General features: G+C 48.3%; 1 protein-coding gene and 1 long non-coding RNA gene across 5 annotated transcripts in view; one reads left to right on the top strand and one right to left on the bottom strand.

The window, feature by feature from the left end:
- Positions 1–15,421, top strand: part of LOC309380271 — a 162,130-nt gene that overhangs the window by 26,828 nt on the left and 119,881 nt on the right. The gene's annotated exons all lie outside the window — the stretch shown is intronic.
- LOXHD1 (lipoxygenase homology PLAT domains 1) overlaps positions 1–15,421 on the bottom strand; it is a 175,919-nt gene that overhangs the window by 46,985 nt on the left and 113,513 nt on the right. For 3 of the 4 annotated variants that reach the window (XR_014172698.1, XM_081929534.1, XM_081929535.1), the window contains 3 exons: positions 11,635–11,797; positions 9,489–9,643; positions 8,633–8,842 (listed from right to left, as the gene is read on the bottom strand). The exons of the other annotated variant lie outside the window; for it this stretch is intronic. Coding sequence is in view for 2 of the 3 variants with exons in the window: in XM_081929534.1 (XP_081785660.1) it covers positions 8,633–8,842; positions 9,489–9,643; positions 11,635–11,797 (528 nt within the window). In the remaining variant the exon portion in view is untranslated. The remainder of the gene's footprint in view (positions 1–8,632; positions 8,843–9,488; positions 9,644–11,634; positions 11,798–15,421) is intronic. 4 annotated transcript variants of the gene reach the window in all.

Below are 15,421 nucleotides of genomic sequence, written 5' to 3'. Positions count from 1 at the left end.
CTTGGGGGTTTGGGGGCTGGTGTAATAGCATGACTAAATGTTTAAAAATAAAAGAAAATCTCCCTGCATGTTCGTTGAAATTGTTTTTATTAAACCTAATTAGTTTTGCCTCCTTAAAAGGAATTAATAATAGCGGCTAAGTAAGCCTGGTCCCATCGGGCCCTTTGCAGGATACATGTACTAGATGCAACCCATGAAGCTCATCCCTGGGGTGTCTCCATTTGCCCCAGTGTTAATATGCAATCGTTTCAGTCATAACGTGCAATTAAAACATCGCTCTGCCCTGTAGAACAAGCCCTTACAAAGTCAACCGGCTCCACTCAACTGCAGTACAAGGCCTTTCTGAGTAAAAGGCCGAGCGCTGCCTATTAATTTTGATCCCGTTAATTAATCCACATACTTGGAATTCTAATTAGCTCCTGGTTTTCAGTGGCTGTGGCAGTCAGAAAGAAGCTTGCTTTCTTTCACACATGGAAGCCACAGACTTTTCACCAGGAGAGACTAATGGTGCCAAAAGCAAAGCCTTGGCAAGAAAGAAGAAGCTGGTGAGTCATCAAGTGGATGAAAAGTCAGTGCTAAGGACGTGGTTTTGCATAAGTTTCTGGGCCGTATGAAATTATGCTGATGTGGAGACAGATACTACTCTCTTCCCTTCCCAGTACTAACATTTGGAGTTAGTTCCAGACCTTCCAAGTGTCCCTGTTTTCCACAGACGGTCCCAGATTTACAGAAACCTGATTTAATTCAGGCTGTAAATCTGATTCAAATCAGGTTCCTGGTGTGATCCCAGAATGTCCCTCTTTTCCTTAAAGGTAAATGTACCCCTGTCCGTTAGGTCCAATCACGGATGACTGAGGTTGCGCGCTCATCTCGCTCTATACGCCAAGGGAGCTGGCGTTTGTCCACAGACAGCTTCTGGGTCATGTGGCCAGCATGACTAAGCCGCTTCTGGCGAACCAGAGTAGCACATGGAAACGTCGTTTACCTTCCGGCCGGAGCAGTACCTATTTATCTACTTGCACTTTGACATGCTTTAGAACTGCTAGGTGGGCATAAACAGGGACCGAACAACGGGAGCTCACCCCGTCGCGGGATTCAAACTACTGACCTTCTGATCAGCAAGCCGTAGGCTCTGTGGTTTAGACCACAGAGCCACCCGCGTCCCTCCTTTTTTCCTTAAAGGTAAAGGGACACCTGACCATTAGGTCCAGTCATGACAGACTCTGTGGTTGTGGCACTCATCTCGGTTTATTGGCCGAGGGAGCCAGCGTACAGCTTCCAGGTCATGTGGCCAGCATGACTAAGCCGCTTCTGGCGAACCAGAGCAGCGCACAGAAATGCCGTTTACCTTCCCACTGGAGCGGTACCTATTTATCTATTTGCACGTTGACGTGCTTTCGAACTGCTAGGTTGGCAGGAGCAGGGACCGAACAATGGGAGCTCACCCCGTCGTGGTATTCGAACTGCCAACCTTCTGATCGGCAAGCCCTAGGCTCTGTGGTTTAACCCACAGCGCCCCCCGTGTCCCTCCTCTTTTCCTTAGGACATCCCTATTTCCGTCAGAGAAATTTTGCAGGGTATGGAGTTATGCTACCCCAAGCCAAGGAGATAAGTACCTATGCAACCTTTAGAAGACATCTGAAGGCAGCCCTGTAGAGAGAAGGCTTTTTCACTGTTTTATTATGGAATTAATACCCAAGGGGCATCATTTAGAGATGGACACATTTCACACTGCTCTTCAGGAGATGCTCTATTTCTGCCCAGTTTGCTTTTTCTAAATGCTGAGGTGCAGGTAGACCTACTCTGCCCTCCCCCCCACCAACAGGCTGCTTTCAGGAGCAATGGAAGAGCTGAGCCATGAACAGGATTGTATCTCTTCTTTCAGGAACAGAACAACTGGAGGCTTGGCTGGCTTCCTGTTCACAGAAGGGAAATGCTACTTGACATTTGACTTGCTCTCTGAATCAGCTGTGCCTGCTGTGTCTTTGAGGAAGAGAACTTTTGGCTCAAATCTTGGGGGAGGAAGAGGACGCAAAATGAGAGTCACCCTTCCCATCTTTAGCAACGGGAGCTCAAAGTTGGGGTTTCTTGACTGAACTTAAAAGTTTCGTGAGCCTGATTTTTTTAAAAAAAAAACCTCATATTTTTGTCACCCCCCTCAGTGATGACACCCGGGGCGACCCGCACCCACCACACACCCCTTCCTCTGTCACTGCCTATAAATTCTGAAATGGCTCAGGACAGCAATACCTCAAGGACCGTCTCTTTCCGTATGAACCTACCCAGACCCTGAGATCATCTTCTGACGCCTTCCTTCGTGTGCCTCCTCCTCGAGAGCTCTGAAGGGTGGCAACACAAGAACGGGGCCTTCTCTGCAGTGGCTCCCTGTCTGAGAAATGCTCTCCTCAGGGAAGTTCACCTGGCGCCTTCATTATACACCTTTGGATGCCAGGCAAAAACGTTCCTTTTTAACCAGGCCTTTGGTTGATCTGATTTACATCCCATGCCCTTTTAAAATGTAGGGTTTTTTGGGGGGGGTCTATTGGGTTGTTGTTGGTTTTTTTGTATTTTTTTTGTATTTGTATTTTGGATTTTTATTATGTATTTTGGGGTTTTATATCTTGATTTTATTCTGTGAACAACCCTGAGACCCCTGAGTATAGGGAAGTATATAAATTCTAATAATTCTAATTCTAATTCTAATAATAATAATAAATACAGTGGTACCTCGGGTTACAGACACTTCAGGTTACAGACTCTGCTAACCCAGAAATACTACATTGGGTTAAGAATTTTGCTTCAGGATGAGAACAGAAATTGCGCGGTGGCAGCTAGAGGCCCCAGTAGCTAAAGTGGTACCTCAGGTTAAGAACAGTTTCAGGTTAAGAACGGACCTCCAGAATGAATTAAGTTCTTAACCAGAGGTACCACTGTATGCCTTACTGTGAACAAGCTAAATATTTCTGATTTACTCTTCCCCACTCACGCTGGAAAGAAACAAACCACAGAACCCTGGTGTAGACTTACTCTTAAGCAATAGGTCATGCCTTGTTTTTCTTCAGACCACCCACAATCTTTAGCCAAGCTTCCATTTTGGGTAGTCTGTTGGAGCAAAACAAGCCAGGATCCTTGGGTTGGATGTAATGGCAAACCGTCACATCCAAGAGATCGAAAGGTTTGTCTCCTCCAAGTCTCAGAGGGAAGAAAATGAAGAGCCCCAGATAGTGATGTTTGTGGAAAACTATTAACGATGTTTTGCTGCAGTGCATGGAATGGGCCACAGTGTTGCTCCACGGGACTTTGGGGAACAAGAAGACATTGGCTACCAGCCAACTAGCCCCAGCTGGGAGGAGCTTCAGGAAGTGGCTTTGTGGTTTGCACCCAGTTCTTTGATTCCAGCCCCCTATGCACCCCAAAACAGCCCAAACGGCCTCCTTTTGCAACTTGCAGCTGGTGCTATGAAAGTGCGGCATTTTTACCCAGCGTTTGACCTGCCTTGCTAACATCTGACAGAGTAATTTGGAGGTATTGGGAAAAGGCATCACAACAAACGCTCTTAAGACACGCTGGGTTTTTGTTTTGAGTTGGTTTTTGTTTGCAATTCAGTCTTGAATTATAACCAAGAGCTGGTCTTTGATCCTTGCTGTGAATCTTGCCTCTCTGAAACGGAAGTCTTTCCCCTTCAATCACCGAAACCTGATATGGTGCTCTGCTGGAAACAGCAGGTAATAGGTCCTATTTTCCCCAGGAATCTCACTGCAGTACTGACGCACTGGAGATAAAAATATAGCTTTTTTCAGAGAGTCGACCATGGTGTTTCCATCATCAATTCGCTTGCAGAAGCCTGGACTCTGGCTGTGGACAGTTCCAGGACGAGAAAGCAAGGATGCTTTAAAGATGGCTTTTACCAGGTGTCACAGCTAATTGCCCAAAATAAGAAAAGATGCTGTCCGAGAAAATTAAGTTATAACAGAATGCCTGCAGCTACACTAATAACCACCAAGATCACAGTGACACAGAGAAACTAGTTTCAGCTACTTCTGGGAATTTACAGAAGTTTCCTGTTTGAAGAACTATCCCAAAACATTAACACCCCCTTTCTTTCGATTCTGATTGGTTGGTTGCTGTTGCTGGGATGGAGAAATGGGTTTAAGCGGTAGCTGAAAAAGCCACTTCCGCCCTGCAAAGGAGGTGGTGTTGCGCGATTGGGGGAATCCCCAGCCGCGTCACCCCCTGGCCAGCCAATCAGCTGGATCTGGGGGCGTGACCTGCACTATTTAATGTGGGCGTGGCCGGGGATCTCCCTCTTTTGCCACCTCCAGCTGCTCCTGTTTTCCACCCTCCCACCCTTTAAGGTTTTCCTTCCTTGACCTTGCTATGGACCTTGGTTGGTCGCCATTGAGGGGCCTGGTAGGAATTTTTCCACTTGGCAAATTGGCACCAGCCACTTGGTTTTCGCCTACCTTGTAGCAAATTGTCACAACTTTCTTCGTATTGGTGGTTAGTCATTGGTATTGTTATGTAGATGGAAGAAGGGAGGAAGCGCCATCACCTGTCCCGAATATTGAAGGGTAGTCCAATAAAGGATTCTGGGGCCGTGGCCCTGTCTGAAGCCTATGGAGGTGAGGGCCTAAGGCACACCCCCGAGTGGTGACCCCAGGGGAGTTCCTAGTTGATGTGCATCAGCAGGACTCCCCCTAGTGGTGGCTAACCCTTCCCGGACTTCAAGCGGATGGGCTGAAGTTGGATATAGTCGGTTAGGATATAGTCCTAAGCCAATACCGCTCATCACCTGTAACCAATAAAGTTGTGGCCTTATTTAGCCCACTAACCTTAATAATTGTGTCATGTGTCTTTATTTCCACTGGGGGGGCGGGAACTCGCCACACAAAGGAACAAACACAGAGTGCTGAAGCGGGAGAATTTTGCATTCACATAGTTCTTTGAAGATACTCCAAGAATTAGTAAATGGCTTCAGACAATCCCTAAATCTAGCTAGCAAAGAAGATCGCAGAATCATAGAGTTGAAGAGTTGGAAGGGAGCTTGAGGATCAATCCCTAGCAATGCAGGAATATGCAGCCGTCCCATATGGGAATCGAACCTGTAACCTTGGCGTTCTCAGCACCATGCTGTAACCAACTGAGCTATCCAGCCAACACAGATCTTTGGAAGATTCGCCACCTGACTTCATAGAATTATAGAACTGTGGAGCTGGGTGTGATCACCTGCCATGCAGGAATCATAGCTAAAAAGATCACGATGGTATATTTTTAAACTCTCAGTTATAATAATACTAATTTATTATTTATACCCCACCCATCTGGCTGGGTTTCTCCAGCCACTCTGGGTGGTTCCCAACAGAATATTAAAATACAATAGTCTATTAAACATTAAAAGCTTCCGTAAACAGGGCTGCCTTCAGATGTCTTCTAAAAGTCTGGTAGTTGTTGTTCTCTTTGACATCTGGTGGGAGGGCGTTCCTCAGGGAGGGCGCCACTACCAAGAAGGCCCTCTGCCTGGTTCCCTGTAACCTCACTTCTTGCAGTGAGGGAACTGCAAGAAGGCCATCGGGCACTGGACCTCAGTGTCTGGGCTGGATGATGGAGGTGGAGATGCTCCTTCAGGTATACAGGACCGAGGCCATTTCGGGCTTTACAGGTCAGCACCAACACTTTGAATTGTGCTCAGAAACGTACTGGGAGCCAGTGTAGATCTTTCAAGACCGGTGTTATGTGGTCTTGGCAGCCACTCCCAGTCACCAGTCTAGCTGCCGCATTCTGGATTAGTTGTAGTTTCCGGGTCACCTTCAAAGGTAGCCCCACGTAGAGCGCATTGCAGTAGTTCAAGCGAGAGATAACCAGAGCATGCACCACTCTGGTGAGAAAGTCCGCGGGCAGGTAGGGTCTCAGCCTGCGTACCAGATGGAGCTAATAAACAGAACACAGAATTGACCTGTGCCTCCATGGACAGCTGTGAGTCCAAAATGACTCCCAGGCTGTGCACCTGGTCCTTCAGGGGCACAGTTGCCCCATTCAGGACCAGGGAGTCCTCCTCTCCTGTCCCCCCCAAAACAATACTTCTGTCTTGTCAGGATTCAACCTCAATCTGTTAGCCGCCATCCACCCTCCAGTCGCTTCCAGACACTTAACTGGTGTAGCAGAGTAAAATGAGTTCATGTGGTTCAGTTATTCTTTAGATTTCTCACCCAGTGGCGGAGGAAGCCTCTCTGGCACCTGGGGTGGTGTGAACCACCCACAGGGAGGGACAGGATGGGGGGCGCAGCACCCATTCCTGCCTCCTTCCTGTCCTCCCCCCACCTGCCTCCTCCAGCCGGGAGCGTGAGGTAACGGTGCGCCACCTCCTGCAACTCCAGACCCAGTTGAGAGGGGGCGCTCCGCCGTGGCAGCCAGGCAGGGGCGGGTGCACTCCGCCACAGTGGCCAGGCTGGGGGGCACGATCTGGCATGGTGGCACTGCTGGGTGGGTGTGATCTGGTGTGGCCACAATCGGGCCCGGTCAGGATTTTGTCACCCCCACTCAGAGATGGCACCCAGGGCAGGCTGCACCCACCTTGCTCCACCTCTGTACTTACCTGCCTTTCATCACCAGGTATGGGGAAAGCTATGAGCCTAATCCGGCCCACCAGGCTTCTTAATCTGCCACAAAAGGTAAAGGGACCCCTGACCATTAGGTCCTTTCATGGCCGACTCTGGGGTTGCGGTGCTCATCTTGCTTTATTGGCCAAGGGAGCCAGAGTACAGCTTCCGGGTCATTTTGCCTGCATGACTGAGCCGCTTCTGGCGAACCAGAGCAGCTTACGGAAACGGCGTTTACCTTCCCGCCGGAGCGGTACCTATTTATCTACTTGCACTTTGATGTGCTTTTAAACTGCTAGGTGGGCAGGAGCAGGGACCGAGCAACGGGAGCTCACCCCGTCACAGGGATTCGAACCACCAACCTTTCAATCGGCAAGTCCTAGGCTCTGTGGTTTAACCCACAGCGCCACCCGTGTCCCTAATCTGCCACAAGCACTCTCCTTAAGGCACCTGCTTTCTCCCTCAGCCATGCCCCTCCCTCACTTGTCCTGTTTGGTAGTGACCTAGCCAGGGAAGAAGAGACGTCTCCCTCCTTTGCCAGTTTGCTTTGGCCTTTCCCGCTGCTTGCTTTCGGCCCATCTTTTACCTGCCCAGTAATTAGATATTCTGGATAAAATGTTGCCCGTTCCCTGCCTCTCACTGTTAAAATTACACTGTCCATACATAATATACACACAAATCTACTTTTGGCCTCTGTAACCTCTGGGGTTGTTGGTAAAATTTGAAAAACAAGAAGAGAAGTGACAAAATGAGATTGAGAAAATGATGGTAAGGATCACCAGTGTGCCTTGAAGAGATAGGGAAGGAGATAATTCCTTATTTTCTGTAGTTGGCAGGTTCTTCCACCTTGTACAAAAATATTTTATATCTGCTATTTCTACCCACCTTCTACCTGGCCTCCACTTTCCCCTTTCCTGCAAACCTCTGCTTTCTGAGCCCTTGAATTCTGGATTTCTGTCGCTCAGTAGATGTAAATTTTAAAAAATAAATATTTTGTTTGCAGGAACTTTTACAAAAGGAAAGAAAAGCAGGAAGAAATTTGGGCAGTTTGTGTGTTCATGAACTGAAATCAGTCAAGCAAATATTACTGACTTGCCTTCACATAGTTGTTGTTTTTAAAAACTCTTTTCCTGCTGTTTTCCCCAGAGGGGAAACCCCTCTTTAGCCCTCAATTGGAGTAAACAGCAATTCAGGCTTTCTCTGGGTTGATGTTTCCTCCGATTTAGCACTAAAGAGCAGGCTTTCCCTGGGAAAGGAGAGGAGCAAGGACAAAACCACTCAAAGCCATCTGTCAGGGAACTGACATCGGAGCCAGAAGTGGAGGCAAGGCTCCCAAGCGATGCCGGAGAAGGGCTAAGCAGGGAGAGAGGGGACTCATCGGCTGGGGAAGGAAATCAGCGTAACACCAGGGATAAAGGGGGGCAGATGGGGGAATCGGAGAGGGGGCTCCAGGACTCTTCGCCGGAGACCAGCGGGGAGAGCACGGGTCCTCCGCTGCCCACACCCACCCAGCGCAGGAGACTTCCGCGCAGGGAAAGTAGGCATAGACTTGGCGTCAAAGAACTTCTTTGCTGGAAGAAGTTCAAGAAACGCCCACTGATGGATTCTGCTAGCGACTGAACAACCACGAAGTGAAGGGCTGTCCAGCCAGGAAAGGTTTAACCAGGCTACCTAGCCAGGAGTGGTGGCAACTTACGCACGAGCAACCCCATATAACCATTACACCATCCTTTCTAGGCATGGGACAAGCCGAAGTGTCAATGCTCCCTCTTTCCACAAACAATACACAGTTAATGACTTTTTGAAACAATGTTTTGATGCTTCCATTCCATCAAAAGGAATGTTATGGTTGGAATTGTTGCCTTCTTACAACCCTGGCAGCCTCTGGTTTGGCAACTGAGCTAAAAGCAAGATTGTACATCACAAATAGCCATTTCTCTTTCGTACCACACCTGAACCTTAAAATAAAAAGCCCTGTGCCTCCCAGCCCTACAAACCTCTAGGACATCGGGGCCTAAATAAATATTGTGATTTACTTTTTCAAAAAGGACACGCTCTATCATCAGGTCCTCCTTCTTCCTCGAGAGCCAGCGTTCGCACGGAAACAGGAACAATTCTTCTGTGTTGTCATTCAAGATCTCTACTTTCTCTAGGTACCAATCCGGCCTTGGGTTTGTGTTGTCATGCCGAATGTTGATTTTGAAGACAGCGCCAAGGTCCACGGCTTGGATTGAGAAGATGTCTTCCTGGGGAGAATGGAACAGAAAAGGGAACAATTCTTCAAGGTTCTGTTTGTTACGCAAGCAGAAAAGTGCAGAGTGGCTAAGATCCAAGGAGTCTGAGACTTAAGCACCGGCCTTTTTGCACTCACACTGTGATTCCATGAGACTGCATTTAATGTGTACCATGAGGGTATGTAACTTGTGTTTCCTTAACTAACATATTTTTCGCTCCACAAGATGCACTTTTCCCCTCTTAAAAAGTAAGGGGAAATGTGTGCGCGTCTTACGGAGCGAATGCAGGTGGGAGGCTCTGCTCAGCGCTCCCTTTAAAGAGCCACGTGGAGCGTGTGTGCGGCTCTTGGAGGCTTTTCCCCAAGGAGGGAGAAGGGCAGCCCGTCAGTCTTTAAAGGTCCTCTTTAAAGGGAGCGCGGCTCTTGGGGGCTTTTGGGATTCGGAATATTTTTTTCTTGTTTTCCTCCTCCCAAAACTAGGTGCATCTCATGGTCTGGTGCATCTTATAGAGCGAAAAATACGGTAATTGAAGATCGGGTGTGTGTTTGGATTTTTTTTCTGGGAAGGCTGTGTGCAGGGACAGAGTTTTTAGAAGCACAAAAGCTGTACTTCTCTCTTATCAAGACGTTTGATGAAGAATACTCAGTTTGATTGATACCTGTCCTCTTTCGAACTTGTTCATGTTCGTTTCAGAGCTGCTGAGTTGTCTCTCCCCTGTGTCTCCCAGGTCTCCATATATCGTCAAGAACACGCTGGCATCCGTCCCAGCGCCGAAAATATCGCCGGTGAAAACGCTAATCTTGTACGTATGAACTGGGCAGAGTGGGAGGGAGAAGATCACATTTTAATGTAGGCTTTCAGAGCACTGACATCAGTGACTAGATGAGCAGCCTTCAACTGATCCTAGCTTGCAATCATTTATGAATGAACAAAGGAAGCTAGTTTGTAGCAGGTTAGGCCCTTGGTCCATCTAACCTTGCAATGCAATTTGGCATCCGTTCCCCACAAGGTCTCAAGGAAATCTGATTTCCAACCCCACAACCAGACACCTTTCAATGGGAGAAGTTGAGGGTTGAAGCCAGGACATTTCATGCACAAAGCAGGTGATCTACCACGGAGTTAGAAGGTGGCTAAGAAAAATACCCATTTCTCCAACTCAGTTTTAAGCTCTTTGTAAGTGTTCTGGAAAGGACGGACATGAGCGTGGTGAGTTTTTGTTGGAAAAAGCAAGGCTTGCTCAGCTATAGGCACCAGGCACATGTCAGCTGCCTTCTTTCAATGCACTCCAAGTTCCAGCAACATTCCTGCAGAGTGCTAGAAAGAAATCTAAGACATAATGGGTTTTGAAAGCATTTTATTTAGTCTAGCACTCCTTCCCTCCCTCCCTCCCTCTCTCTTTTTTAAAAAAGGGCTTGCTTGAAAGAAACAAGATGAAACATAAAGGAAAATTAACTGCTCCAAAAGGGGCACTTGAGGGAAAATGGAAAATCATCAATGAAGAGGATACTATTATGAACGCTCATTATTCAATATTTGATTTGGCTTTAACGCAGCTTGTAAGCACTTGTTTACACTGTCGTTCATGCTGAGACGGCAACCTTTCCCCTCCCCTTAAGACAGTCTTTTATTTATTTACAAGATCATGGCTTGAATCTAAGACTATGGGGCTGCTGCACACACAATGCAACAACAAACACAAACTTACCATGAGCCTAAGGGCTCACGCACAGTTGCCTTATGCCCTGTGCTTTCTAGGAACAGTCTGCACTTTAAAGTGCCCCCCTTTTTTTGCACCGATAGGTTCCCTATGAAAACCCATTCTTTAATGCTGAATCAGAACTAATGGCAGTTCGTGTTTTCTGCAGATTGCTCTTTGCCCCGATTCAGCAGTAAAGGGTAGGTTTCCTCAGCGAAAGTGCCAGGGCAAAGGGGGAAAAGTGCTCTGAGATGGCGCTTTAAAGCACAGACCTGTCCCTAGAAACACAGCACAGTCAAATGAGGCGGTAGAATCCTGAGCTAGCATGGATTATACCACTTTGGCCAAATGGATTGCATTTTTTGAGTGCTCCCGTGAAAAAAAATCCTGCAGAGAGTACACATAGCTGCAATAATTACATATTATTCTGGTCTATCTATCCCCACCTCCAATTCCATCTCCCTTCCCCTCCCCTTATACCTATTTTCTAGATCAGAGGTTCCCAAACTTATTTGGCCAACCGCCCACTTTTATGGGGGGGGGAATACTCAGAGCTCCCCCCCCCCCGGAAATCTACCTTCTTTAAGCAAAGTGTCAGGGTTGGCCAAAGAGGCAGGCAAGCTGGGATCCACTTCCTGGATCTGGGTGATGCTGAAAATGGCTTCCCCAAGCCTGAGAAATCCTCTCATCTCCAGCATGACTGCCAGATCCACTATCCCGCAACAGCGCCTGACCTGGTGGTAAGCATCCTTACACAACAGAACGAATGGTTTTTCTTCTTCTTCAATTTTTTTCTTCTCTTCTCTTCTTTCTTTATGCTTCCACTGCCCGCTGATTTTTATTCAATGTGCCCTAATTGCACTCAAGGCTACTACCACCACCACCCTGGATCGTTTCAACACCCCCCAGGGGGTGATATTACCCACTTTGGGAAACATCACATTCTAGATTGTAAGTGCTTTGAGGCAAAGACCCATCCTCTTATTCTTTGCAAAATACCATGTTCACTACACATATAAATACATCCCATAGGTAAATTAGCACAGCGGGGAGTGGGTTGATCTAGAGTAGGGGCTGCCAAACTCTGGTCTGGTGGGATTTGACTCACTTTCCAGCGGATCATCAATTAGTTCATCGATCTGCTTGAGCGTCCCATCTTTCAACAGTTTTTCAGTAAAGACTCTGGATGGAACCAGCTCCCTCATAATCTCGCCATCATCTTCAGAAGTGGCCAGCCATTTCTCACAAGGAAACGTTGTTTTTTCAGAACCCTAATGTGGCAGTTGAGGGGTGGGGAATAGCAGAGTGCAACAAACGTAAGTAGTGGAACAACGTATGTAAATAGAAGAGTTTGGATTTGATATCCCGCTTTATCACTACCCGAAGGAGTCTCAAAGCAGCTAACATTCTCCTTTCCCTTCCTCCCCCACAACAAACACTCTGTGAGGTGAGTGGGGCTGAGAGACTTCAGAGAAGTGTGACTGGCCCAAGGTCACCCAGCAGCTGCATGTGGAGGAGCGGAGACGCAAACCCGGTTCCCCAGATTACGAGACTACCACTCTTAACCACTACACCACACTGGCTCTCACAAATGCCAGGTCAGCAACCCAAATATTTGAGAAATAAACTTATGTCAGGGTTCAGCCCTACCCAGACATCTTCAGGACATAAGAAGAGTCCTTCTGGATCAGGCAAGTGGCCCATCTAGTCCAGCATTCTGTTCTCACAGTGGTCCACCAGATGTCCATGGAAAACCCTGAGCACAAGAGCATCTCTTCCCTCCTGTTGTTGCCAGCAACTGGTATTCAAATCTGAGGTCTCCTCAATGAAGAACAAGGAGAGAAGGACCCTCCCCACACTTCCTATGACCCCATCAGGTTTGAACTGGAGGTCCCCACACCAACTCTCTCAGACCACCACCCCTGATCTCAGCCAGGACCACAGGAGCAGAGGAGACCACGAAGCAGCCAGGAAGTTCAGAGCCACCAATGAAGGGCCCAACTAGCTGTGAACGTGGGAGGATGGAGAAGCACATAGGAGGACTTGCTGAAATCTGGGCTGGACTAAGAGCTGGGAAGGGGTGAAGCCTTCAGCTCCTATATCACCTCCCAGGCTGATGTGCTGGGTTGCTGATGCAACAGGTCTCTATCCATCCTGACCTAGGGGAACCCACTCATCAAAACAGGGATGGAGAGACTTTGTTCAGAGTGAGGGCCACTTTCCATTCTGGGCAACTTTGCAGAGGCCACATGCCAGTGGTGGGTGGGGTGAGAGGCAAAAAGTGAGTGGAGCAACTAATGTACATGTTTCCTTTGTGCAGTAGCCTGGTTTCTGGGCTCTCACATCTCTGCCCAGGCAAGCAAGGGGCACTGCCAGCTTTCAAGGACACATTCTGGGCAGGCAAAATCTCAAGGAAGCTGTGAAGCAGTCCTAGAGAAGAACATGACTTGGGGAGCATCACATGAGGATCAGGGGTGTGGCTAGAGAGGAGGTGTGGCCTAGAGAGAGTCCCCAAGGCCCAATAGAGAGGCAGGAGGATGGCACTGTGTCAACAGCACTCCGAAAAGGCACCTGCAACCAGCGCCCAATGCACATTATCAATGCACATTATTGTTTGGTCTGTAGATGCCAGGGACCAATCTATGAACTTTCTGCATGCTAACTCCACCACTGAGTTACATCTGAAGGCCAAATGAGACAGGGCATAATGCAAGGTGGGGGGTTATTGTTTTTTTAAAAATGCAAATGTAAGTAAACACAATTCATGGGGGAATCCCACATTGCAATGCCAGCTTCAGAGGAAGGGTTTTCCTTGGGACTGCAGCAAGGGAGGAGATGGTTAGACTTTCCCTCTCCACTTGCAGTGATCCGGATAATCATCAATATACCCTCCCTTCCTCCAGGGATGCTGTTTGCATAACAAAACAACCTGCACCTTTTAATATGAAGAGCTACTTTGACATTAATGTCATGCCTAGTTTGTTCTCCCCAGAAAAAGCTCTTTGCTCTCAGCTGTTGGTCAGTTCTCCAGTGCCCTGCGAGCTCATGGAGAGCAGCCACAATATATAAATAAAATGTAGCATGTAAAGTCACATTTTGCAACGGAGGAGCCTATCCTCACCCCCCTGGGCTGTCAGAACCTCCTCATTGCTGTCTGTCGGTTCTCCCTGCGCAAATGAGATCCCACTGAAACGCTCTGATTTGCTTGCCCCCACCTCCCCCGATACTCAGCACAGCAGATGAAATATAATTGTGAAATTTAACTGGCACATGTTGCTGTGGCTTTAGCCCTCTGCAGCGAAGTCAGCTTGTCCTGCCCAAATGCTTTTCAATTTAATCTGACCTCATTTCCCCCCCTTGCCGCGCGCAGATACGCGGAGAGGCTTCTTAGCAGTCTAATCAGGTAGCAGGGCTTTTAGCGGCTTGGCAGCCTATTGCTATCCTGTGGCAGGCCGTAATATCCTGCGGCGGATGATGGCACGATCATGCAGCACTCGGCTCTTTCCTTCCTCCTATTCCTCCTCCTCCTCCTCCTCTCCCCCTTCCCCTCTCCACGTACCCAAATCTAAAAGCTCAGCAAGAATATGTGTGGCTGCTCAGTCGCATCACCATGGCCTGCTACTACATCCCCTCCAGGCATTCTCATTAACAAGGTTTCGTCAAGGGCTGGTTATGGCTACAGAAAAAAGAAAAAGGGAAAAAAGCGAGGAAGCCTTGGGTACAGGAAAGCCAGTCTCTGTCTGCAGGGAGCTATCCAGAGTGCTGATTCCAATCAACGCAAGCCAGGCAAAGGATTTTGACAGGCTATTTCACATCAAACCAGAAAGATCCATTATACAGTGGTACCTCGGGTTACATACGCTTCAGGTTACATACGCTTCAGGTTACAGACTCCGCTAACCCAGAAATAGTACCTCGGGTTAAGAACTTTGCTTCAGGATGAGAACAGAAATTGTACTCCGGCAGTGCGGCGGCAGCAGGAGGCCCCATTAGCTAAAGTGGTGCTTCAGGTTAAGAACAGTTTCAGGTTAAGAACGGACCTCCAGAACGCATTAAGCACTTAACCCAAGGTACCACTGTATGTGGGGTTTTGTGTCAGCGTCGCTTGTGCAGGTTCTCTGCTATTCACTTGTGTGAACCCCCAATAACCTTCCCCCCCTTCTACCTCTTTCTAATGTCTCAGCAAATGAAACTGATCTCTAAAAAAAAAATGGGGGGGGGGGAGAGAGAGAGAGAGAGAGAGATTGCACATACTTTTGTAAACCAAGAAAATCTTTAATAAAACAGAAAGATCCAGCCGTTCCTCTGCATTCTCGCCTGACAACAGCCCCTCTAGTCTCTAGGCCCTATTTCCACCCAAGCCACTCCTCCTGCTGCTGTCCTCAGCTCCTGACTTCTCCTGCCCCTTCGATCCCCTTCGCCGTCTTCCCAGAGCATCCTTTAGCTCCTTGCTGCTTCTCCACCCACAATCTGTTCTGCCCATTTCCATCCAGCTACTGCCTTGCCTGCTTCTCAGCTGCCCTGCCTCTCCTTTGGTCTCTCCACCAGGCGTCCTGCCCCACAGGCTCATGTCAGCAGGGAAAAGGGGAGCCAGGAAGGAGGCACATGAGGGAGGGAGGGAGGCAGGGGTCCAATCTGCCGAGTGCAGACCAAAGCCACTTAAGAGACAGCTGCCGGTGGCTGCCTGCTTCCTCCCCAGCATGCAGGGAAAGGTTTCCTTTGTTCCTAGATGTGGCTGGATTTTGAAGAGTGTGCGCCGTTAGCACAGGAGCACCAGACGCTAACGGCGCATAATGTGCACCAGCGAGAGCTCATTAGTTTCAGGGAGGGGAAAGCAGAGAAGCTGCTGCAGTTATCTAAGAGTCCCTTGAGGATATTGCCTGCTCTCTTCCATC

Source organism: Podarcis melisellensis, assembly GCF_964234715.1.
Source record: "Podarcis melisellensis genome assembly, chromosome: 11".
NCBI classification, from domain to species: domain Eukaryota; kingdom Metazoa; phylum Chordata; class Lepidosauria; order Squamata; family Lacertidae; genus Podarcis; species Podarcis melisellensis.
The sequence above is the reverse complement of the archived record's forward strand: the minus strand, read 5'-3'. Positions and strand labels throughout refer to the sequence as shown.